Raw genomic sequence first — 27,113 nt, forward strand, 5'->3', positions numbered from 1 at the left:
TTGAATAGTTAAATGTAGTTTTCTGTGCATATTTAAGAAGCCATTGAAAATGCACAACCCTGAGGGGAAATATGCATGTGTGTATATATATATATATATATCCATCATCTCAATTAAAATTCTGAGTTTGACTACCATATAGGGACTTCTTTTCTGCCCATGCTGGTTTGAAACCATGATCCGTAGATCTCAGCCTCCTGAGTAGCTAGGATTACAAGTGTGAGCCACTAGCACCTGACAGATATTGTAGATATAAACTTCTATTTCATTTAAATTGAACTTAAAGTACTACCATTTTCAGACTGTTGTTATTGTCAGACTATGATAGATTGTGTAAAGATTATGAGAACTTTCTTTTGTGTGCCTGTGTCTATGTAGTGGTAGTGGGGCTTCAACTCAAGACCCAGGCACTGTCCCTGAGCTTTTTTGCTAAAAGCTAGCACTCTACCACCTGAATCACAACTCCACTTCTTGCTTTTTGCTGGTTAATTGGAGAAAAGAGTCTAGCACACTTTCCTGTTTGGGCTAGCCTCAAACTGTGATCCTCATATGTCAGTTTCTTGACTAGCTAGTATTCCTGGCATGAACCCCTGGGGCCTGGCTGTATAGCAGTACTTAAGAGGGATTTTTTTAACTAGAAATTTCATAGAGACACTTCAGTATTGGTAAAGAATTTTTTAAATAGTTTTATAAAAATCATTGTAAGGACAGCCATATACAATGTATTGCATGTATTTCTATGCCCTTGTGAATAAATAACAAAATAATACTTGTGGAAAGGAGCTCCAAGAAATGGTAACAAGGTTTTTTTCTATGTTGCTATTTTTCTTTTCTTTCCTTTTGGTCTTGTTTATCTGTCTTTGGGGAGGTAAGGATTAGGGGCATACACATGGAGGGAAAACCATGAACAACTGCAGCAGTGGTGCTCATCAGACATGGAAAATGAACTATACAACTACAGGAATAGGAGGAAAAACTGGGAGAGAGTAAGAGAAGTGGGAACATTGTTCGAAAAGAAATGTATTCTTCACCTGACTTACACAATTGTACATCACATTAACAATAGCATTAAAAATTAAAAAGGTAAGGCTTCAGTGTCTCTCTCTCTCTGCAAGGAGAGGCCTAGGATATCTCTAATCCACACTGATCAATCCAGAGTTCTTATCAAATTCATGTTCCATTCTTATATCCCAAGTTGCTTCTGTCCCAGTATCTACATTGAGCTATTTCCTCTTTGCATCAGCATTTGTATTACAATGATAGTTATAAGACCTGAATGGTTAATAAGGCTATCATCTGAGCACTTCTGGTAAATGTTTAGTCCAGGCTCTACTGGATAAGAGCTAAACAATCGGGTAGACAAGTTTGTTCTCACTTGAATTGGGAAGATAAAATGAATGGACCATCTGGCAGAATGTAGCATTTTGTGTGTGTGATGCCAGCAACTCTGGGCTCTTACCACTGTTCTTTGACCAACTTTTGCTCTGATTTCAGCCAAATACTTCACCTGGATTATGTGCTTATTCCTTTATAATTACTATTTCATTATTCATTTTTCATAATTCATGCTATAAATTTCAAATATACAAAATAATTGTTTAAAATTTACAAACTGGGAGCCAGTGGCTTACAGTTATAATCCCAGCTACTCAAGAGGCTGAGATTTGAGGAACAAACAGCCCAGGCAATAAAGTCCATGCAACTCTTAACCCTAATTAGCCACTAAAATGCCAGTATGGAGATGTGGCTCTAGTAGAAGAGAGCTAGCCATGAGTGAAAAAGCTCAGAGACAGCATCCAGGCCCTGAGTTCAAGCCCCAGAACCATCAACACACACATTGTAAAATTATATGTAGGAAGATTTTATGTGCTTAATATAAAATTTATTCCTTAGCCAGTAGATACATGAAGAAATGTTCAACGTATTCGGCCACAAAAGAAATGCAAATCAAAACAACATTGAGATTCTACCTCACTCCAGTTAGAATGGTCATCATCAAGAAAAGTCATAACAGATGATGGTGTGCAGATGTGGCCAAAAGGGAATGCTACTACGCTCTTGGTGGGAATATAAACTTGTTCAACTACTCTGGAAAGCAGTGTGGCGGTTCCTTAAGGGAAGCAGAATGGAGGTTCCTTAAAAGGCTAAATATAGAGCTCCCCTATGACCCAGCAATTCCATTTGGCATTTACCCAAATGGCCACAAACCAGCCAGTACTAAAACCAACACAACCAAGTTCATTGCAGCATTATTTACCATAACTAAGCTATAGAATCAACCCAGTGCCCCTCAGTAGATAATGGATTAAGAAAATTTGGTATATATGCACAATGGAATTCTTTGCATCTTTTAGAAAGGATAGCATTGCCCTATTCAAAAGGAAATAGAAAGATTTGGAAAAAACCATATTAAGCTAAATAAACCAGATCCAAAGAAATATAGGCTTTCCATGGTTTCCCTCATTTGTAATAACTAGAATATGTCTAGGATATTCTTAGGAGCGGTCCACAATAACTCAGTAGCTATGTGCATATGACCATATAAAATGATACTTATTGAAATGGAATCAAGGGGGTTTTATAAATTATACTATTAGTGATTATTTCTTTTTTTTCTCCTTTGGTTTATTCCTTGATGTCACTGCTTTGATTTCTGTATAGTGTTTTATCTGATTTGGTGAGACAAAGTGTGAACAAATACAACAATGATATTCACTTGATACTATGTTGGGAATCAACTTTGCAACTTGGAGGAAAGGTTATCAGGAGGATAAAAATGGGAGAAAATGGGGCTTGGTGATTTTATAATTTACTCAAACATTAAGCTCTTTCTTGAGCTTTAAGCTTATATCAGTAACTGATCTTCAAAAACTTACAAGTAAGAGAAGAATTAATTATTCTAGCATGAGTTATGTGTAGGCTACAACCCAGGCTTATAATATTGTGTTATATTGTATCGTGTCCCTCTTAAATGGAAACCATTCTGACTGTAGAGAACAATAGAGGTGATCTGGTTAAGTCTTCCTGGAGATGGGTTTGATTAAATATAGCTGCTGTGTTGCCACTGTGACTGTGTTCCATCTTTGACAGAGCCAGTATTTCTTGTGTGACCTGCAGCCTTCATAGATGCCGTTCTTAACTGATGTCATTCCTTTTCTTTTCCTCAACACTCAGATTATTTATCTCTACATCAGAAACCTAGATTCTTTTTTGTAAGCCTAGATTTTTTTTTTGCCAGTTATTCCTGGCTTGAACTCAGGGTATGAGCAGTGTCCTTAGGCTTTCTCAAGACTAGAGCTCCAGCTTGAGCCATGGCTTTTTCCATGTATGTGGTATAGAGGAATCAAACCCAGGGCTTCATGCATGCTAGGCAAGCTCTACCACTAGGCCACACTCCCTGCCCCAGAAACCTAGATCTTTGTGGAAAGAACTAGATACTACTTTTCATCACTATCCTTGCTTCCAAAAATTCTGCTGAGAAACAATTATTACAAGGAATCTAGGGATCGATATATTTCTCCATCTACTTCTGTTTTATAGCTGAACGGTTAGTTGGAAATTACAGATTTTCCTGTCTGAGGGCTTCTAACCTTCTGGCTTCTAACCTTGACCCTCATATCTCAGACTCCTAAGTAGCTAGAATTACAGGCATGAGCTCCTAATGCCCTGCTAGTGACTGAAATATGAACTCCTTGTCCTATGGAGGTGTGAGGACTTTATGAGACTTAGGCACTCAATAGGTATCAGAGAATCTTTTAAGCTCTTTATCAGAGGCAAGTGCAGTGTAAAGCTATTGTACACAGTGGTTTCTAGCACCTTCTCATTATTCCCCAACTATATCGTTCCCAGTATTCTGCCTGGCCGATTAAATCCTTCCTCATCCAGCATATTTGCTGCAAGATGCAGTGAAATCTGTTTCTCATGACCATTTTTTCTTCTCCTTGAAATCAATCTGTTAGCACCAACTGTTCCTTTGCAGTCTCTTCTGTGAGCTTCTACTGGCACTATGACAAATGAGAAGGGGATTTTTATTTGGTTCTAGGGATTAAACTCAGGGCCTGTGTTCCCTCAGCTTCAATGCTCATGATCAGTACTCTACCACTTGAGCTACATCTCTACTTCTGGCTTTTTAGTGGTTCATTGGAGATAACAGTCTTGCAGACTTTGCTGTCCAAGCTGGCTGTGAACCATGATCATAGCCTCCTGAGTGGCCAGGATTACAGGTGTGAGCCTCTGGCCTCCCAATTTGAATGCCCTCATCTTATACCACATATGCTGAGGTCAAGTGTTAGCAAGTGGCTCGATTACTTGTGATTATATTCTTTTATTTTCTCAAATGACTAGGGGTTAGAGGTCAGAGAGAAATACACATTGCAAAGATGTCCCGTAGCTTAATTTTAGGAGAAAGTAGACAAAAGATGAGTAAGTTGGTGAAGAAGCTTATTTTGATCTAGTAACACATCCTCTGTTCACAGTGTAAAAAAGAATCTGTTTTCTTACCCTCGAGGAAATAGAGAAGGCAGGCTACATTTCGGGTGCTAAGTGGTGACTCTGTCACCATAGCAACCAGTTGTTTGTTTGAAGTGTTTTTTTTCTCAATGTCTTCTTGATTTTTATTTCTTAATATATCCCTGAATTCAGTCTTTTCCACTTCTGACACCTCCCACACCATTTCACTCCATTGACCTCTCTCTTCTCCCTTACTTTCCATCCTAATGCCTGCTCTCACAATAAAGAAATGTTTTCCAAATATTATTCTCATTAGCCTCCTTGTCACTTTCTAGATATCAAACACTGTATTTGCTTGATGCCTACTCAGCAAAGTAAATGCTTGTTATTCCCAGTCTGCTTACAGTTAAACCCCAAATTTGGAAAAAATCAAAACTTTTTTTGGCCTTGTGCTTGAGAATTAGTGCTACTTTCATCTAGCAGATACCATAATGGTGGATAAAAGATCATTCTAGACATATAGTCATTGTCAAGAGAGGTAAAGAGAGGATTTGTTTTTGTTTTAATTATTTTCTTTTCTTCTTTTGTGCCAGTCCTGGGGCTTCAACTCAGGGATTGAGTGCTGTGCATAAGCTTTTTTGTGCAAAGTTAGTGCTCTGCCATTTGAGCCATGGCTTCAGTTCTGGCTTTTTATTGTTAGAGATAAGAGTCTCCTGGTTTTTCTCCCAGGTTGACCTTGAATCTTAATCCTCAGATCTCAGCCCACTGTGGAGATAGGATTACAGGTGTGAGACACCGGCCATCCTCAGGGCAAAAGAGTAGGTGTTAGCTTGGGGCAGTTATAGTTTGCAGATGAAAGAGTGGGAGGCAGATGAGCAGATTGCAGCATTTGGTGCAGATGAAGGAAGCTAAAGAATGACACTCTTCCATCCTGGTGGACAGGGTGGCTGTGAAGATCAGGCATTGAGAATCCTGTGGCTTTTTCCATGTTCACCTTACACACAGGATAAAGCAGACATGCACCAAGAGTCTGTGGCTGGCATCCTAGTTCTGATGGCAGTAAGCATCTTGGCACACACCATCCAGTCCATACTTCCTGAACCCCACCTTAGCTTCGGCAGGGCTCTAGTGCCCCACAAATTAGTGTATGGAATATCTGGAATTTTGAGTCTTTCTTCCTCTTTTCTTCTTTCCCTCCTTCCCTTTCTTCCACCCTCCCTCCTTCTCTCCCTCCCTCCCTCCCTTCCTTCTTTTTCTCCTTATATCAGTCCTGGGACTTTTAACTCAGGAACTAAGTGCTGTCCTTAGCGGTTTTGCTCAACATTAGCACTCTACCACATCTTCACTTCCAATTTTTTGGCTGTTAATTGGAGAGAAGAGTCTCATGAACTTTCCACCCTAGGCTAATGTCAATACTCAGTCCTCAGATCTCAGCCTCCTGAATAGCTCAGGTTATATATGTAAGCTTCTGGGACCCAGGAAGTTAAGCATTTCTGACCCAGAAGGCTGGGGCCTTTTTCAGTCTGTCAAGCCTCTACTCTTCTGTAACCAAAGACTTCAGAATCCCATCACCTATAGAAGCAGTCATACCCTGCATCTAGCTAACCCACATCTCACAAGGGCAACCATATTCCACATTTCTCAGTATGTACTGCCTATTCTCTTTTTTTGTCCCTGTTTTTTTTAATGCTTAAGTAGTTATACAAAGAGGTCACAATTCCATATGTCAGGTTATAAGTTCAAGGCATCTTGATCAGTTTTGCCACCCCTTCATTCTTCCCCATTTCCCTCCCTCTCACCCCATTCTTATTTCTGAGTATTTCTCAAAGTACTCGTATGCAAATTACTCCCCTGATTCTCTGTGCAATCCTATCATTTTGATTCCTTAAATGCTAAGGCAGTAATTATCCCTCTCCTGGAAAGCGTCTCTTGATTATTACCCTCTGGTTATCAGCCTTTAAACAGCCTCACTTTCCACCAAGATAAGATGCTGCTTGATTTTACTATTGGTTCACTTAGTTCTAAAGTGAAATGTGCTGTGCAAACATTTGTACATCGAGTGTCTTTGATTTTTTATGTGTGAGCAAGAGTCATTGAGCTGAAGGCTGGTGGCTCATACCTATAATCCTATCAACTCTGGGGGGCTGAGAGCTGAGGATCATGGTTCAAAGCCAACCCACACAGTAAAGTCTGTGAGACTCTTAATCTCCAACAAACTACCAGAAAACCAGAAGTGTTGCTGTAGTTCAAGTGTAGAGCACTAGCCGAGAAGAAAAAGAAGGAGAAGAAATAGTTCAGGGAGAAAGAGCAGGAGGGAGTAAGGGAGGGAGAGGGAGGGAGAAGAAGGGAGATGAAGGAAAGGGAGGGGAGAGGTTTATGGGAGAAATATGTCCTATTTGTAACTCTGTAAGATTGACTACACTCAGTCAGCAGAAAATGATCTTTATTTACTCAAATCCATGTTGGTAGAGCCAGAATGAAGAAATCAGTGGCCATGTTGAGTCCAGCTTCAATGTCAGCTTTCCTCACAAGCATGAATTCAAAATTTCCTTTAATGAATGAATTCAAAATTCCGGTGTTGGAGCCTTACAGCTGTAGTCCCAGCTTCCCAGGAGACTGAGATCTGAGGACTGCTGTTCAAAACCCGCCCAGGCCCCAATACTAGGAAGAAAAAAATCAGGTATAGATTTAGATCATTGTCATTGAAAATACTCAGCCAAATGAGTACATTTGAAAATGGAGTAAATGTCTTATTACCTCAGAGAAATTCTATGCAACATTGTATGCTGAACTTCAGTTCTCAAGTACTGATTTGCACAAAGACTCAAGAGTTTATTTAAAGACTGTATTTTCAGGGATCATTTCTATAGTATGTTACTAGAGAAACTCCACTGATTGTGTAGAGTACTGCAGCACTATTTACCATAGGGAAGATACGGAACCAACCCAGCTGCCCCTCAGTTGATGAGTGGATCAACAAGATGTGGTATTTATACAGTGGATTTCTATGCTGCCCTCAGAAAGAACGACATCCCCCCATTTGTAAGGAAATGAAAAGACTTGGAAAAAAATCATATTAAGTGAAATAAGCCAGACTCAAAGGAACATAGGCTCAATGGCTTCCCTCATTTGTCATAATTACTATAAACCTTGGACTCTCCTAGCAGAGGTTTACAATAGGGCAAAACGTAAATACATAAGGCCATATAGAATGAGGCTAAATGAAAGGACCTCCAGGATATAGAAACAAGAGCCATATAATGTGTGATTGTTGTTCTTAATGTACTATGTTATTTCTCATCTCTTGTGTTGTTCCTTGGTTATCTCATATTGTTACAGTATCTTACCTTGTTATCAGATATATTGTATATATGTTTATTTGTTTCTTTGAAATAGGATAGGGAAGGGGAGAAAACAAAATGAGGGGAGGCAGTGGGGAAGGAAATGGGGACAAAAACATGAGAAGGGATATCCATGTTTGTGAAGTAATGCACCTTCTATCTGGCGAATATAATGTAACCCTTCTATTAATTACAATAAAAAATAAACTCTTTAAGATCAAAAAAATTTAAAGGCCAACATGAGAAGTTTATGATTATAAAATATAGCAAAAAAGTAAGATCACATGTAAATAATTTGCAGAAAAGTAAAGCCTTCCTCATATTAAATCAAAATTACACCTTTACATACTATAAGTATTTTGGGATATAATAAACTATGTAGTAGTCAGAGGCAGGCACTTATGACTACTCAGGAATCTAGAGCAAAGCAATTATAAGTCACTTTAAGCAGAAAAGTCTGAGAGACTCCATCTTCAAAATAATCAGCCAATCCTGTGCTGGAGGCATGACTCAGCTGAACCAGGACGTTGAAAAAGGGCAAAGCTCTACATTCAAAATCATGATAGCTGTGTGCTGGTTGCTCAAATCTATTTCTGCCCCCTCAGAGAATTTTGGTTCAAAACTAGGGCAAGAAAGTCTAGGAGACTTGTATTTCCATTTAACTACCAAAAAGCTAGAAGTAGAACTATGGCTTAAGTGATAGAGTGCTATACTTGAGCTAAAAATCTCAGGCACTGTTATACTCAAAATTCTGGTTCCACCAAGGAGCCAAATTTGATGTAAGGGCACAAGAGTCTTTATTGCAAGCTTGAGCCTGGACTCATAAGTGACACTGGCACAGTGGGTCTGAGTTGAGAGCCCTGACCCTCCTGTTAGCAGGGTTTTTATACAAAGTCAGGTCTTGGGGGTTTCCAGCTGAGTTACTACATGATTGGTTAACATTTAAGCCAATCAAATTACCATCTTACTGACTATAGGTTCAGGTTTAAACAATAAAGGAGTGAAAAATAGAAAACATTTACAATGCTCTCTCACGTCCAGGGTTCTGGTGTTTGTCACCTGGTGACTAGTTGTTGGTGAGGCAGCTTTGGTAAAAACATCAAGACACTCCGTGGTTTTTCCAGAACATATATTTAAAGTGGAGTCTGAATTCAAAATGGCTTCACTGTGGTTAGGGCTCTACAGTACAGCTTCTAGGACCTGAGTTTAAGCCCTAGGACATCCATCTGTCTGTCTGTCTGTCTGTCTGTCTGTCTGTCTGTCTGTCTATCTATCTGTTTGTCTGTCTGTCTGTCTATCTATCGGACAGCCCATGGACAGCCCATTTGTCTTCATTCAGTTCATTTTCTCACAATTATCTCTTGGATCACTTCTAGATTTAAAGAACTTAACAACATTTGTATTTACCTTAGGGAGCACTCCGTTCCTTCTAGTGTGTACGAGATTGTTCATTCGGATTCATGCTTCCTTCCTTTAAAGAAAAACCAATTAGTCACTGAAGAATTAAGCTGTGTGATTATTATGCATGCTAACTGTATATTAGTGTTTATTTTTGCAGGTAATGGGCCTTCCTTACATTCTTACTCCATGCTGGTGCTCTACCAGTAGAGCCCTACCCTCACTTCTGGCTTTTTGCCGGTTAATTGGAGATAAGGTACTTATCTTATTTAAAATTACAGACGTGAGCCAACAGTGCCTGCCTTCATATAGTAGTATTTTAACATCCAGTTCATTTTCATTCCCTCACCATATGGAGTTCAAATGCAAAGTAAAACTCTTATTACTCCATTAGGCATGAGGCCAGCTTGACTACAGTCACACAGCTGTGAGAGGCAGCCCTTTGAACCTCTATTTTTTTGTTGTTTTCTGCTCATTTGGGTTGATGTTTTGGCTGGCTGCTCAGTTTAAGTCCTGTTTCGTTTCAGTATCTGTCAATAACACATGATCTCCATTATGTTGTCTTTGAACACGGAGCTAGGATCTTTACAAGATGAGACCAAACATCATCAGCTTTCTTTGTTTCAGACAATAAGCATGTAAGTTGTTCAGAGAAGTGTAAAAAAATTGCTTTTGTATACTTTTTTATTTCCCATCATATTTATTTGTTTTCTGAATGTCAAAAGGTTGTACAGAGAGGTTACAATTTAACATGTGCATTTCATGTATGTATCCAATGCTTGTGTGTGTGTATATATATGTATATGTGCTAGTACCAGCTGTGGGGCTTTAACTCAAGATCTTAGCACTGCCCCTGACCTTTTTTGCTCAAGACTAATGCTCTACCACTTAAGCTATGGCTCCTTTATCCTAGGTACTCAAGAGGCTGAGATCTGAGTATCACAGTTCAAAACCAGCCTGGGCATGAGACTTTTAACTGCAGTTAACCACTCAAAAACTGAAAGTGGCTCAAAGTGGTAGAGCCATAGACTTGAATGAAAACACTCAAGGACAGTACCCTAGCCCTGAGTTCAAGCCCCGTAACCAGCATAAATAAATGGATAGATAAATACATTTGTATTAGCCAGGCATGAGGGAAAAAAGTGTGTGTGTGTGTGTGTGTGTGTGTGTGTGTGTGTGTGTGTGTGTAATTTGTTAATGCCTCTTTTTTTTGCCAGTCCTGAGGCTTGGATTCAGGGCCTGAGCACTGTCCTTGGGCTTTCCTCACAGCTAGAGCTCTACCACTTGAGCCACAGCACTACTTCTGGTTTTTTCTATGTATGTGGTACTGAGGAATCAAACCCCGGTCTTTGTGCATGCTAGGCAAGCACTCTGCCACTAGGCCAAACTCCCAGTCCTTATTAATATCTTTCTAATTGTGTATTCTTTCTGTTTTCATGGAGTACAATTTCTAAGTCTCTCATGTCTGAGGTTATTACTTCCTTTTCTTTTTGGGGTGTCCCTGCTTTAAGAGTACCCTGTGCTTTGGTGAAACATGGTATCATGCTCTGCATTCAGAGAAAGAGCCCTAATTTGAACAGCCAGCCTCAAAACATGCCTATGCTATAAAATTGATAGTAACTGAATGAAGAGCTCTCCAGTGAGAGAACAGGAAAGCCATCACACAACAATTACCTTTCACCTGTAGATTGAGCCTCAGATACACTTGAGAAAAGGAAAACAGAAACAAAGGAAAAATCATTAGATAAAATGGTGCCGGTGGCCCATATCTTTAGCTGTAGCTACTGAGAAGAGTGAGATCTGAGGATCATGATTCAAAGCTATCCAACCAGGAAAGTCAATGAGACTCTTATCCCAAAATATACACCAGAACAACCAAAAGTGGCACTGTGGCTCAAGTGGTAGAGCCCTAGCTTTGAGCAAAAAAAAGCTTAGAGATAGCACCTAGGCCCTAGGATGGACATAAATAAATAAATAAGCAAATAAATAGCAATTACTTAGATTTACTTTTTCCCCATTTGTCTAGTAGCCTTGTAGGCATATGACACCATTCCAAACAAGACAATGAACAAAATAACATCCCTTATCCTTTGTCAGACCCTGGTTAATGCTCTATGCTTTATTCGCATTATCCCACTTAATAATCCTGTGGCAGTCATCAGCTGACAACAGATATGTCACAATTAGGAAATGACATTTCAGAGATTCAAAGCCTAATTTAATTTCTTGGGATCTCACAGTTAGGGCTAGGAATTTGAAGCCTGGGGATTGCACCCCTGTTTAAGTGTCGCTAAGGTTACACTCTTAATTGCTAGCTTTTGCTACCTCTAGATCCTGAATCACAAAGTAAAATTATGTAAATCAGATCTTGAGCCATGGAGAATAAAGTCCCATAAGTATTTTATTTAATTAAATTACGTGGATTATTGGCTTTGTTTGTACATTGATGGAATTCAGCCCAAGTGGAATCAGTCAGATGTAACAATAAAATCTATAAGCTTTTTGATGAGCCACTAAAGCACAGACTGGAAATCAGAGTACCCTCACCTCCAAACAGGTTGTTAGGGAAATTCTGAGTTTATGGCTATATTTGTTCTCAAGATAATCATGTTTATGAGAACTGAATTCTTTTCTCCAAGCTGAAACTTTCCCATAAATATTTTAGATCACCATAAAGAGTTTGTGTGTGTGCATGTGTGTGTGTGTGTGTGTGTGTGTGTGTGTGTGTGTGTGTGTGTGTGTGTGTGTATGCATGAATACTAAGGCCTGGGACTCCATTCCCTGAGCTTTCTCACTCAAGGCTAACACTATCATGGGAGCACCTCCTGCTTTTTGGTGTTTACTTGGAGATAAGAGTCTTTTGCCTAAGTTGGCCTTGAACCTGGATCCTCAGATTTGAGTCTAGTGAGTAGCTAGTGAGTAGACATGAACCACCAGTACCCAGCAATCATAAAGAATTTTTAAGAGCCTAGTTCTGTATCAACAACGTATCCCTCCCCCCAAAATTAAATCTGTCTCATTGTTTCACCAAGAATGATTTGATTGAATTCTTTAAACACCTCCTGAAGAGATATTCTAAATAGTTCTCATTCATTTTTATTTGTTCACCATCTATGCACAAAGGCAACACATAAATCTGAGTGTGAGTGCCATGGACAGTTCTGCTTAGTAAATGAAACCATACCTGTCAATGCTTATCCAGATTCACTGGGTCATTTATTTGTTCCTTTAAAATGTAGTACATGTACATTTTCTCTCATGTGTAGTTGTTTTACCAAAAAGATATACATATAAGCATATATAGAATCAAATCAACATCTATACATATGTAGAACATTTGTAATATGGGACTATTGAAGGGATTGGAAGAGGGAAGGAAGTTAAGAAATATTAAAGATGAACCTGTAGTCCTAGCTACTCAAGAGGCTGAGATCTGAGAATCATGGTTCAAAGCAAACCCAAGCAGCAAAAGAGCCAGAGAGTGGCCCAAGTGGTAGAAAACACAAACCTTGAGCAAAACCAATGCAGGCCCTGAGTTCAAGCTCCAGGACACACACACACACTCTCTCTCTCTCTCTCTCTCTCTCTCTCTCTCTCTCTCTCTCTCTCTCTCTCTCTCTCTCTCTCACACACACACACACACACACACACACACACACACACACACACACTGCTCCTAATTATACCTGGAGATATCTGACACACATCTGGGATACACTGATGTCATTCTCTCCAGAATAGCTTTCTGCTATCGTGTCTGAATCCTTAATAGAATGATGGAAATATGATGTCCTAACATTCTACTCAAGTGGTTTACACTTACCATCTTTCTTTGCTTTCCCTTTTCTGGTCACTAAGCTGTGTTTGCCGTTGCTAACCTTCCCGATGGTTTCTCTAGGAAAGCATAGACCTAGGCGAGATCATGTTTTCCCTGTGCTACTTGCCGACTGCCGGGCGCATGACCCTGACTGTCATCAAGTGCAGGAACCTGAAGGCCATGGATATCACGGGCTCATCAGGTATGTACAAGGCTGGCCCATGAGCACAGGCTCATCCCCAAATCAAATGTTCCGGATAACCACAATATATATAACCTAGCCTGATACCAGTGGCTCACTCCTGTGTGAGTTACTAGTTACTCAGGAAGCTGAGATCTGAGGATCACAGTTCAAAGCCAGTCAGGACAGGAAAGTCCAGAAGACTTCTTAATCTCCAATTAACCAGCAAAAAGCCAGAAGTAGAGTGATAGCTCAAGTAATATAGAGCTAGCCTTAAGCAAAAAAATCTCAGGGACAGTGCCCAGATCCTTAGTTGAAGCCCCAGGACCAGCATATATATATATATATATATATATATTTCATATGTATATACATATGTACACACATATATCTTATGCATTTATCTATACAGTTAATTTGCATATAATGGGGTACAATAAAATTAGAAAAAGCAATTGCAAATTAAAATGTTCCAAATCATACTCTAAAGAAGACTACTAGGATGACATCATCCAAAAAGAAATGTACTCATTTCTTCACATATGAAATAGCAACCACTCTGTACAATACCCTGGGAATAACAATAAAATTATTTTTGAGATGTTGACTTTGAACTTGGTTCTCAGTTTGCTTTGGATATTAAGCTAGTTTTTGTATTTCACACACACACACACACACACACACACACACACACAACACACCTAATTTACCACTGCTGTTCTACTTTGGCCTGATCAGGTGTAAGGGGAGATTCATAGATTTTGTATTGCCATAAGAAGATTTATTCACATTGAATTTACTTCTTTTACTCTTGCCAGAAAAAACACATTCTAACACCACCATTTGCATTTGCATTCTTGCCACCTTTTCATCTTAGTTATTTGGGTATCTGGAAAGGGGAATGCAAGAAACAGAAAATAAAATATGAAAATAATACTTTTTAAGGTTCTTTTGGGGGGGCTGCTTGAACTCAGGGCATTGCATTCTCCCAGTTTTTTCACTCAAGGCTGGTGCTCTACCACTTGAGCCACACTTCCACTTCTGGCATTTTGCTGATTCCTTGGAGATAGGAGTCTCATGGGCTTAGCCAATCATGATCCTCTTATTTCAAACTCCTAATTAGCTAGCATTCTAGTGTGAGCCACCAGTGCCCAGCCACTCTTTAAAGTTCATAAAGAAATGTTTGGAGGCCAAGAGTTTGGCCTAGTGGTAGAGTGCTTGCCTAGCATGCATGAAGACTGAGGAAAATTTTCTTGTGCTGTCTTTGTTAGAGGTGAAGCCACAGAGTATTTTGCTACTTCTTTTCTAAATTCATTGAAATTCCAGTGTATTATGAATAACTTAATATGTGAATGTCGCCCAGATCTGCAGATGAAAAATGATAAGGACAAACAAAGAAATCAGAATTTTTTAATTAAAAATAGTAAGGGAGATACAGTTAAAGAAGACATGGAAGAGGAAGATGTGTGCCTCTGGCATTCTTCAGAACTAAAAAATGCTAAATTTACATTATAAAAACAATAATGGAATTCTTAACTTTTGTGAAAAGCAGTGGAAGAACCACAAGGCACAAAAATGAGGATGTATGTCATGCTTGCTTTGGTGCAAAAATTAGGGCAGACATTTATATATAAATTTATATTGCAGATATAAAGAAATAATGGAAGCCAGGCACCAGTGGCTTACTCCTATGCTCCTAGCTACTCAGGAGACTGAGATCAGAAGATTGCTGTTAGAACCCAGCTTGGGCAGGAAACTCCGTGAGACTCTAACCTCCAATTAAACACCAATAGGAAGTGAAGCTGTGACTCAAGTGGTGGACCACTAGCCTTGACCACAACAGCTCAGAGACAGCACTCAGCTTGCTGCAGCTCCATTTCAAGCTTTTATTTGGTTTATTTGGAGGTTAAGAGTCTTGCAAACATTTCTGCCTAGGCTGGCTTTGAACCACAATCCTCAGATCTTTTATGTAGATACAAATCAAAAGAACAAGAAACTTGCACATTAGTTTTGTGGAAAAATAAAAATCTTGGTTGAAGAAATGTTGAGGAATGTAAGATAAACAGGGTCGCCTACCAATTATTATTTATGCTCCTCTTCTTTCCCCCCCATTTCCAAAGAGATCAAATTTTAGACAAGCCCACAGCACTCAAGTGGTAATGAAGGGTGAGATGACTGTTTTGACTTCCACGTAGCTTGCGTAGGAGGAGCATGTGCTCTGAGAGTCCCTCCTCCTTAATCTCTCCATCAGGCTCCTCAGTCAGCCCATGAGCCAAGAAATCATCCACTCAGAAGCACAAACACACAGACAGAGGGAAAACAGAGGATAGACTCGTTTTTTCCCCCATTAACACACCTGTGGACACAACATAGATTATCCCATAAGTAACTGTTCCTTTCCAGCATACATTTATTTCCTTCCTTCCTTCCTTCCTTCCTTCCTTCCTTCCTTCCTTCCTTCCTTCCTTCCTTCCTTCCCTCCTTCCTTCCCTCCCTCCCTCCCTCCCTCTCTCCCTTCCTGTGTGTGTGTGTGTACATGTGCGCATGTGTGTGCATGTGTGTGCCAGACTTGAGCTTGAACTCAGGGCCTGGGCACTGTCCTTGAGGTTTGTTTTTGTTTGTTTGTTTGTTTGGATACCGTCCCCCCCCCTTTAAATCTTGTACTCTACCACTTGAGGCACAACGCCACTTACAGCTATTTGCTGATTAATTGGAGATAGAAGTCTGACAGTTTGGCTGGCTTTTGAACCATGATCCTCAGATCTCAGCCTCCTGAATAGATAGGATGACAGGAGTGAGCCAATATCTGGCTCCAGTATACTTCCTTAGTGCTTCAGAATAGATGGGAAATATGGGTTTCTTACTTTGTGCTTTGCCCATGTGATTGCCAGACTCCAAATATATTTGCTACATTTTACAGAATGCTTCAAGATATACAGAAACATTTTCCCCCTAGGGTTTGTAAAGCCCAAACAAGCTCAGTAAATTTATATTACTGTCATTTTGGCTAAATCTAAGAAAATAAAATTTGTAAATATACACTATAGAAAGAGTTGATGATGCTACTTCAGTGTAGCCAGAAAAAAAAGTAAAATAATGAAAGAAAGAAAATGAAGACAGAGTGATCCTGGTGTTGGTAGCTCAGTCTAGATCTCAGGAGGCTGAGATCTGAGGATCATAACTTAAAACCAACCAGGGCAGAAATGTCTGTGAGACTGTTATCACCAGTTAACTAGCAGAATGTTTAAAGCAGAGTTACGCTATAAGTGGAAAAAAATACTAGCCTTGAGTAGAAAAAATCAAGCAAGACTACAAGGTTCTAAGTTCAAACACTAATACTGGCAGAAAACAAAGCAGAGCATACAATTGCTTATTTTTAATTAGCTAGCAAGGTTGCCACTCCCAAAGTCTTTATTAGACTTCTTGGAAACTTATAAAATATTGGAATGGTTCTTTTGAGATCATACGTATCCACTCAGCTGCAGAAGAATTTGCTAATTATTTCATCTCTTGGGCTCATAAAAATTTCGTCTACTCGCCACATGCCAGTGGCTCACACCTGTATCCTAACTACACAGGAGGCTGAGATTGAGGGTCAAGGTTTGAAGCCACCCTGGGCAAGAATGTTTGTGAGACTCTTACCTCCAGTGAATCAGCAAAAAGCCAGATGTGGAGCTGTAGTTCATGTGGTAGAGCACCAGAATTCAGTGAAAAAGCTAAGGGACAGTGTCCAGTCTCTGAATCCAAGCCCCAGTACTGGTGCTTGTGTGCGCTTGCACACACACACACTCGCACATGCGCTCACACACACAGGCACACACATATTAGTCAACTAAACTTTTTTCGCATTCCAGTTGTCATCTTGTAGACAATGTGCTATCGAAGTCTTCCTTGTGTCCATCTTAAAAATAAGTTAAAGATCTTTATTTTATCATATACTCTAGTATACCTAATAAAATATTTATAGTGAGGATTTCTTTTATTCAAATTTGTTGCAGCACTAACATTGTGACTAAAAGTACACTTCTTTTTTGGTGCCCTTCCTGGGGCTCAAATTTAGAACCTAAGTACTGTCCCTGAGCTCTTTTGCTCAAGGCTATCACTTGAGTCACAGCACCAATTCCAGATTTTTGGTGATTAATTGGAAATAAGTTTCATGAACTTTCCTACCGAGGATGGCGTTGAATTACAATCCTTAGATCTTAGCCAACTGAGTAGCTATGATTACAGGTGTGAGACACTGGCACTGAACTAAAATCACACTTCTAACTTTACTATGTTATCCAGCAGTTAAAGAAAACTTCAAGCACGATTTAGTGTTTCAGTGTGCTTATCTAGAACTAATATTGCTAAGTCTTTCACAAATTTTAATGTTCTTACTTTAAGTGAGTCTGAAGGAAAATAACCTGAACAATTGTTTTTATTCATTGACATTCCTAAGCAAATTGTAATTAAACTTGTTCTCAAAGATCTGGGGCAAAAAAAACCCAAAGAAAAACAAACCTCTATTTCCATGCTGGAGTAGCTCTTGATACACCAATAGCTTTTCTCTTCTGAGCTAAAAGCACATAAGAACGCGTAATCATAGCTGCTTAAAACACTGAGCGCCAGAGGCTTCGGGGGTGGGGAGGGAGGGAGGGCACTGTCTCTGAGCTTTCTTTTTTGCTCAAGATTGGTTCTTTGCCACTTAAGCCACAGCTCCTCTTCCAACTTTTTGGTGCTTTTTTTTGGGGGGGGCGGGGATGAGAGTTTTACAGACTTTCCTCCCTGGGCTAGCTTTGAACTTCAATCTTCAGATCTCAGCCTCCTTCATAGCTCACAGACGTGAACCACCAGCTCAGATGGAGCCTGACAATGGAGGATTTGGGGGTTTTGAAACCATATAACCTAGGCAAAATCTGAGACTCCAGCTCCACAATAAACAGCAGAATGCTGAACTGGAGTCATGGCTCAAGTGGCAGAGTTGCAACCAGTTATGAACAAGAAAGCCAAACATGAATATGGGGCTCTCTCTATCCACAGTACTAACTCTCTTTCCCCCCTCTCCGAAAAACCAACAGTAAGATCAGATTCATTAGGTTTACATTCATTCCAGATAAATGACTTACCTTTAACTATGCCTTAGAGAATCTATTGGCTCTGCATAAGTCATGTGAATTTAAAACTACCACAGCACATAAACTAATTCTGTTAAGAATTGCTTCAAGGTCATACTGACTACAACTACCTTTCTACTCGTAGATCCTTATGTCAAAGTATCTCTGATGTGTGAAGGCCGGAGACTCAAAAAGAGGAAAACAACGACAAAGAAGAACACTCTGAACCCTGTGTACAACGAGGCCATTGTTTTTGACATCCCCCCGGAGAATGTGGACCAGGTCAGCCTGTCCATCACCGTCATGGACTATGACCGGTAAGCCAGCCCCTGCTCAGTACATACCACTGTGCTGGCATAAGCTGCTCTCTAGGTTAGCTCCTCCCTCGCCACTCCATATAGACAGAAGGAAGCAGGAATGACCATTCAAAACCCACTGGGTAGAGCCAAGCACCTGTGGCTCACATCTGCGGCTTTAGCTACTCAGGAAGCCGAGATCTGAAGATCCTGGTTTGAAAATAACCTGGGCAAGAAAGCCCATGAGACTCTTATCTCAAATGAACCAGCAGACACGCTGGAACTGGAGTTGTGGCTCAAATGGTGTTGTGCTAGCTTTGATCACCAAAGCTCAGGAGCAGCACGCAGGCCCTAAGTTCAAGCTCCAGGATCAGCGCACAAAAAAATTATTCCTAAAATCTGCTTGAAAAGTTTGATATTGAGGTAAATAATACTAAATAACAGGAAGAGATTCATAGATGCTCTAAAACCATCCCCAAATCCCCTCAGAGATGTCCATCAAAATAACCCTGAAGAAACTGGGTACAGTGACTCACCTCTATAATCTTGGCTACTAAACCACCACAGAGAAAAAAAAATCACAGCTAGAGAAGATAACTGAGGCTAAAAATTCCCAAGAATCCATTTGAGGCTTGGTACAGTGGTTCACACATGTAAACCCGGCTACATGGGAGGACCAATAAATCAGACTCGATCTGAAAAATAACCTACCTGCAAAAATGGTGAGAGGTATGAGCATGTGGTAGAGAACCTGCTTAGCACGTACAGACCCCAGAACCTCCCAAACCAGAAAAAATAATGCATAAATTCCTTTAATTACATTCCATCTGAGAAAGCAGTTTCTTACATGTACTTGGTGTGTGTGTGCATGTGTGAGTACAGCGCTTAGGCCCTGTCTGTCAGTTTTTGTGTTCAAGGCTGGAGCCCTACCACTAAAAGCTCAGGCTGGCTTTCAACTGTGATCCTCATATCTCAGCCTCCTAAGTAGCTGGGATTATAGGCACCTGCACTTTTGAATCAATTGCCTTAATTTCTGATTCAGATCCTCTTCTACCTGTTTTGCAGTATGTAAAGTTAGCCAGGTCTCGACTCTGGATATTTCATTTGCTTCTCAATAAAATTAGATGATGATGATGATGACAGCAGTGGTAGTGGTGGTGGTGGTGGTGATGATGGTGATGCTAATGATGATAATGATGTTGGTGGTGATGAGATGATGATGATGATAATAATGATAATGTCCAGGTCCATAGTCACGAAACAGGGACTGGACAGGACAGTACATTTCAGTTTCTTAGAATTAGATTATAAGCTCTGAGTGGTAACTTATTGTTGCTTAACTTTTCATTGTGGACATGCTCAAGGAATAGGAAGGTTCACAGAGCACTCTGTGGTACACTGTAGTCAGTGAGGCCCTGGGGGGGGAGCCCCCACCATGCTTAGTGCCCCCACCTTGCTCAGTGCCCCCACTTTGTTTGGATTGATTGTCTCACGATGCTTGCAGGTGTAAACACCACTTAGAGGCTAGGAAAGATGTTCTCTACTCCATGAGAAATCAAATGCTATGCTTTATTTACTAAATGTTAGCACTTTCACAATACTATAACTGTTGTTTAAAAAAGCAGGGCTTGGGCCGGGAGTTTGGCCTAGTGGTAGAGTGCTTGCCTAGCATGCACGAAGACCTGGGTTCAATTCCTTGGTACTACATGCTTAGAAAAAGCCAGAAGTGGTGCTGAGGCTCAAGTGGTAGAGTTCTAGCCTTGAGAAAAATCCAAGGACAGTCCTCAGGCCCTGAGCTTAAGCCCAAGACTGGCAAAAAAAAAAAAGCAGGGCTTATTTTACATCTCTTGAATGTGATAGAAAGAGTGGAGGACTTATAGTTCATACCTGTGAGCCCTGGCTACTCAGGAGACAGATCTGAAGCTAAAGGTTCAAAGCCAGCCCAAGCCTGAAAACTAGTGGGCTCTTACCTCCAGTCAACAAGCAAAAAGCCAGAAGTAGAGTGCTTGCCTTAAGCAGAAAAACTCAGAGATAATATCCAGGCCCTGAATTTAAGCCAGACTAGAGCCAAAAAAAATGATAGAAAGGCTTGCAAGAAAGAAATGCATACATTAAGGATCTGAAGTATTTCTTGTTCATACAATCTTTTTTAAAAAATTTTATTGTTGGGTAATATATAGAGCGGTTACAGTTACATTCATCAGGGGTACATTACTTTATCTTTTTTTTCTTTTTATTATTGTCTTATTATGTTCAAATTGAAGCACCCTCAGAGGGTTTGAGTACGTCATAGAAATTCCTCTGGGGTTGTTGATGCTGTTGACTTGATTTTTACTTACATGGGTTCATGTCATCACAAGTGGTTGCATGCTCTCCTCCATGTGGGATATGTGTTCAATATGTCCCACAAATAACATATAGTGTGCTTCTTACATACTTAATACTTATGGTGACTTTTAATCTTTAAATTGGGCAGAGGAGAGAACTATGGATAACCATAACTAAATAAAACAACCACAATTACAGGCTGGGAATTTCGCCTAGTGGTAGAGTGCTTGCCTAGCATGCAGGAAGACTTGGGTTCCATTCCTCAGTACCATATACATAGAAAAAAAGCCAGAAGTGGTGCTGTGGCTCAAGTGGTAGAGCTCTAGCCTTGAGAAAGCCCAAGGACAGTGCTCAGGCCCTGGGTTCAAGCTCTAGGACTGGCCAGAAAAATACACAGTTATATATTGTATTAAACATTATTTAAGGGCTAGGTGCAAGTAACTCACACCTGCATTCTTACCTACTCAAGAAGCTGAAATCTGAGGATCATGGTTTGAAGCCAGCTTGGGCAGGAAAATCTGTGAGACTCTCATTTCCACTCTCCCACCTAAAGTCTGTGGCTCAAGTGGTAGAGTGCTAGCCCTGAGCAAAACAGGCCCTGAGTTCAAGCCTCAAGGCTTCGCGCACACACACACGCACACACATGCACACACAGACACACGCACACACATGCGCACGCACACACACATTATTTAAGCCCAGTGAGGATGTCTCACATCACATCTGTAATCCTCACTACACAGGAGGCTGTCACCAGGAGGACTGCAATTAGAGGCCATTTGGACAGAAAGTCCACAAGACTCAACCTCTAAGTAACCAACAACAAAGCTGGGCTGAAAATGTGATTGAAGTGGTAGAGTCCGCCCAAGCCAATAAAACAAGAGAATGTGAGGCCTGGAGTTCAAACCCTAGTACTACCAAAAAAAATATTTAAAATTTTTAATTATTTCTGGAATTTTCCATTTTATATTTTTAGACTGGCCAAACTGATTATAGGTAAAACTAGAAGTGGACAAATTGAAACTGTGAATAAGGGAAGCTATTGTAATTTGTAAAATCACACCACTTAGTGTGTCAATGCGCTGTTTAAAGTGGTACTACTAGATCTAAAATGCCCCGGGACATGACAGATATGCAGGATTGCAGACATTCACACACAGCGAGACCAGAGGAAAGAATCACAGAGGCACAGTGCTCTGTGCCGCTGACCATACAGTTATGGAAATCAAGTCCAGGACATGGAAACAAGGCTTTGTCATTTTTTGTTCTCTTTTCCTTTTGTCTCGTTTGTTTATGTGTCTTTGGTGGGGGGGCACAGCAATAGAGTGATCAAACGCTGAGCCATGGCACTCACCTGACACCACATTCAACATGGGCTGTACACCTTGTGAGTGGGGGTGGGAAGGGAGGCACTGTCCTAAAGAAATGTACTCTTTACCTGACTTACAGAACTATAAGCCCCTCTGTTTTTAGCATTTTCACATCTAAAAAATTGGAAATGTTATTATGATGTATGAGAAGGCTCCATTACCTCAAATGTTGGAGATGAAAATGTAATATTCTCCATGTTGCAGGGTGGGGCACAATGAAGTCATTGGTGTGTGCAGAACAGGCCTGGATGCCGAGGGGCTGGGGCGGGACCATTGGAACGAGATGTTGGCCTACCACCGGAAACCCATTACCCACTGGCATCCCCTGCTGGAGGTAAGCCCCATTGACAGGTCTCCAAGAGGTGCTTAGCACTTTCCTTAAATAGCCTGTTAACCCTTACCTGACACTATTATTCATAGCATCCGACATCCAGTGCAGTGTGCTGCTACCTTGGGGGAAGGGAAAGTCCATTTGAGTTTCTGGACTTCATGCTCAATAGGTACACAACACTACAGACCCACCTTTCTCCCCTCCATCCTTCCTTCTGTCTTCCCTCCCTCCTTCTCTCCTTCTTCCTCCCTCCTCTTCTTCCTTCCTCCCTCCTTTCTTCCTCCTTCTTTCCTGCCTTCCTTCCTTGCCTCCTTCCTTCCCTGCTTCCCCTTCCTTCCCTAATTCCTTCTTCCCTCTGTCCTTTTCTTACTTCCCTTCTTCCTTCCTTCTTTCCTTCCTTCCTCCCTCCCTTTCTCTGTCTCTTTCTCCCTGTCCCCTCCATTCTTCTCCTCCTTTCTCCCTCGTTCCCTCTCCTCGCCCTACATCTCTTCTCCTCTTTCTCTCCCTCCTTTCCCTCTCTCCTTTCCTCTTCCTCCTCTTCCCTCCCTTCATATCTCCTCTCTCCCTCCCCCTCTCTCTTCTCCTCTCCTCCCCCCTCACCCTTCCATTCTCTTCTTTCCCAGTCCCTCCCCCTCTCCTTGCCTGTTTCCCTCCCCTCCCTTCCCCTTCTTTCCCTTCCTCTCCCCTTCCCTACCCTTCCTTTCCCTTTCCTTCTTTTTTTCCTCTCCTCTCTTTTTCCTTTCCTCTCATTTCCTCCTTCCTTTTATTTTTAAGAGTGTCCTTAGGTACAGTCACCTAATACAACTTTTCTACAGGAAGAGACAAATAAGTCTCCTCACCTCCTCCCAAACTCTCTGATAACAGAGCACACAAGCCATCGACTGCATGTAAGTCCTGCTGTATGTCTGTTTATTGTAAATCCTTGGACAAGTTACATGAATCTCTGCACATTTCTCCTATGACCCTGGGCTAGCAGTCAAATCAGAGTGAAACTGAATCGATGGAAATACTACATGATTTACACATGGACCACAATATTATCTCTTATCGTGACTATATTATATCTTGTTACAACTACTATTAACCTCTGTATTAAATAGAGGTGGTTATTAACATTCATTTCTGTCAGATCTTTTATTTACGGAGCTAGTGTCTGCCTCCATGGTCCACTGAATGTGGCTTTGGTTGAATGACTTTCCTTCCAGACAGTCGATGGAGCTTACAAAGTCTAATGTGTATGACCCAATTTATTGTGTAGTAATGTGATGCAAGCTCACAAAAACATATGTAGTAGATGAAGAACTTATCTATTTCAATAAAAAATAGGCATAATAACCAGATAGCAAATAAATAATAGCTCTCTCAGCTATCTTTCTAGGGATAAGACTCTGCTTCTTGCTTTGAGCTGTTGTTTTTACATAAAGGTGAGCCTCTGTCACTGATAGCCCTTTTGTACATGAGTGATTCAAGGCTTCACTTGCCCTCATAATGTAATGTAAATCATACAGGACAGGAAGACACACAGGGAGTCACAGGGAGTATTTTCTGGAATGTTTCAGAGACATGTTCTCTGAATAGCTCAACATGTTGTGAAAATCTATATTTCATTTCAACAGTAGGTGTTATAGAAACTTCATACTCCACTCATTACTGTTCTTTTCCCGGTTCTCATCTCTTTTTTTAAGTTTTAAGTTCTCTTCAAGAAAGGAGAGTAGCCAGGACCAGAGGCTCATGGTAGCTATTCAGGAGGCTGAGATCTAAGATCTGAGGATTGAGGTGAGAGAACAGCCCAGGCAGGAAAGTCCCTGAGATTCTTATCTTCAATTAACTGCCCCCCTTTCCCTCCCCAAAACAAAATGAAATGGAGCTGAGGCTCCATAGATAGAACTCTGTGTGTGATAGAGTACTATTTGCCTTGAACTCCAGATACAGTGCCCAGGCCGAGTTCAAGCCTGGCACAAATAATAATAAATTGTTATTATTGATATCATATTCTTTACAATTATTTTAGTAAGCAATTATATGTATATATGTATGTATATATACATAAGTTAAAGCTGGTACAGTTGGCTCATATCTGTAATCCTAGCTACTTTGGAGGCTGAGATCTGAGTGTCAAGGTTCACAGCCAGTCTAAGGCAGAAAAGTTCATGAGACTCATACCTCAAATTAACTAGTAAAGCTCCAGTGGCAGAGCACCAACCTTGAGTGAAAAAGCCAAGTAAGAGCACCAGGCCTTAAGTTCAAGTCCTGTTCCTGTGCAAAAATAAGTCTGTTCTAAAGTGTGAGATAATTCTGCACTCATTAATTCATTGCTGCACAGTGCACCATGCTCCGAGCACCTCGCTGTGAAATACTCCCATCTTTTCATCCTGCTGGTAAAGGTAAGTTTTGAAGGACAAGGGTTGTGTCAATCTTCCCTCCAGAGATTGATATGTGGGGGACAAATACGCACTTGTTTTTGGTCTATCATGGTGCTTGAACTCGGGACTCTTTGTGCTCAAGCACATTGAGCCACAGCACCACTTCCAGTTTTCTGGTGGTTGATGGGCAATAAGAGTCTCACTGATTTTCCTACCTGGGTTGGCTTTGAACTTCAGTTCTCATGTCTCAGCCCCCTGTGTAACTAGGATTACAGGCATGAGCCACCAGCACCCAGCAATGTGCGCTGTTCAAAAGGAAGCAACACTTACTCAGTGTATTATTTTCTCTGCACTAAGTCATATATTCTGAAATTATGATCTTCCAGTTACCTGGCCGGGCGACCAGTTTTGACAGTCAAGGGTCCTGTTCTTCTCCCAAACCACCATCCACACCCTAAGTCCTCAAAAATTATGGCCTTTATGAAGACCTACGATGGAGTACTCATTGAATTAGGGGAACAAATGTAACTGGAAAGTTTGATTTTTTTTCATTTCAAAAATACTCATGGTGATAAACTTGATGTCCATTTTTTTTAATTTACTATTGTCTTGAACATTGGAAAACATTTTACTTGAATACAAATAGTCCTTCATTTTATCAGGCATTTGACCCTGGAGTCACATGCCTGGTTGGCAGTGTTTAAATATGTTGTGATTCTTTGCATCAGCAAAGAAACTTTTTTTTAATGAACAATCCCTATGTATCTAAAATTAAGCATAGTGTCTGCTGCTATTGTACAAAGTAGCACAATTTATATTTGTATGGTTTTACTCTTGTTATAACTGTGTTTATTAATGATTATGCATATGGTTCTATATTGATGGTCATTTTTTGGGGGGTGATGCTAGGGTTGAACCTAGGGCCCCAAGCGTGCCAGGCAAGTTTTCTCCCACTGAGCTACATCCCAGCCCCCTCAGATGGACATTCTAATCTTAACTTACGTAGCATCAAGCCTTGGCACAAACTAAGGTTTTGTACTTGATAATCACATTTTTTTTCTTTCCTTCTCAGCAAATGCTTTTCTTGGTGAAGTTTGGCTCTGCCAAACTAAAAACAACAAAGAACACAAAACACAAAAACAACTTTTGTAAAGCCTCCTGCAGGGAAAGTGGTATAGGTAAAGAATCTATTTTTGAACTATCATGTAGTAGCTGGAGGAAAAAATATGGAAGTTGAGCCATTTGGGCTACTGTTTTCATAATGCTCTGTGGCCAGTGTTGGTTTAATCAGTTGTTGTGTTGTGTGACTGGTCATTTTTTTCCTGTAGGATCATACTCTCAAGTGTAGCAATAGTAATCCTATTTGAATAGAATCAAATTCATTTTCTCTCAGTGTTTCTAAGGTCTCAAAGCCTGTGACACGTGTTCTTTTGTGATTTGAGGCTCTCCTATAGATTCTGTGTTTCTGATTGATCACACTTAGCAGACACCAAAGGTCTAATTAATGTCTGTGTATACCGTCTTTTATACTATGCTTTGTGGTGACAAAGCTTCAACCCAGTTAGGAGCCTTTCACTGGAACTGGATAGTTTTCTTAAGGAGAGTGACCATTTTGTTCATCCAGCTCCTCATAGATACATCTTCCACACTGTTTAAAAATGTGCTAATCTATTCTAAAGGCACAGACCTCCAGTCCTTCCATGAAAGGACTTTTCCTTCGAAAGGATCATGGAGGGGCTGGGAGTTTGGCCTAGTGGTAGAGTGCTTGCCTAGCATGCACGAAGACCCAGGTTTGATTCCTTGGTACCACATACATAGAAAAAAAAAAGGCTGGAAGTGGTGCTGAGGCTCAAGTGGTAGAGCTCTAGCCTTGAGAAAGCCAAGGACAGTGCTCAGACCCTGAGCTCAATCCCAGGACTGGCAAAAAAAAAAAAATCATGGAAACCAAATGCTGGTGGCTCAGTCTCCTCACCCTAGCCCCTCTAGAGGCTGAGAACTGAGTATCAAAGTTCAGAACCAACCTGGGCAGAAGTCTGTGAGACTCTGATCTCCACTTAAATACCCCCAAAGCCAGAAATACAACTGTGGCTCAAGTGGTGGAGCACTAGCTTTTAGCACAAAAGCTTAGGGACAGGGCAAAGAG

The 27,113-nt window shown here is 40.6% G+C and overlaps 1 protein-coding gene and 1 pseudogene across 1 annotated transcript in view; both read left to right on the top strand.

Annotated features, from left to right (window-relative positions):
* Syt10 (synaptotagmin 10) overlaps positions 1-25,594 on the top strand; it is a 63,847-nt gene extending 38,253 nt beyond the window's left edge. The window contains exons 4-7 of the mRNA XM_090319944.1: positions 13,087-13,207; positions 18,428-18,599; positions 22,481-22,610; positions 25,357-25,594. Coding sequence (XP_090176070.1) covers positions 13,087-13,207; positions 18,428-18,599; positions 22,481-22,610; positions 25,357-25,428 — 495 coding nt within the window. The 3' untranslated portion in view covers positions 25,429-25,594. The remainder of the gene's footprint in view (positions 1-13,086; positions 13,208-18,427; positions 18,600-22,480; positions 22,611-25,356) is intronic.
* Positions 7,289-7,422, top strand: LOC150066298 (small nucleolar RNA U3; annotated as a pseudogene).
* Positions 25,595-27,113: the final 1,519 nt, after the last annotated feature.

The sequence above is a fragment of the Megascapheus bottae genome, chromosome 2 (assembly GCF_031878675.1).
Source record: "Megascapheus bottae isolate mThoBot1 chromosome 2, mThoBot2.hap1, whole genome shotgun sequence".
NCBI lineage: Eukaryota > Metazoa > Chordata > Mammalia > Rodentia > Geomyidae > Megascapheus > Megascapheus bottae.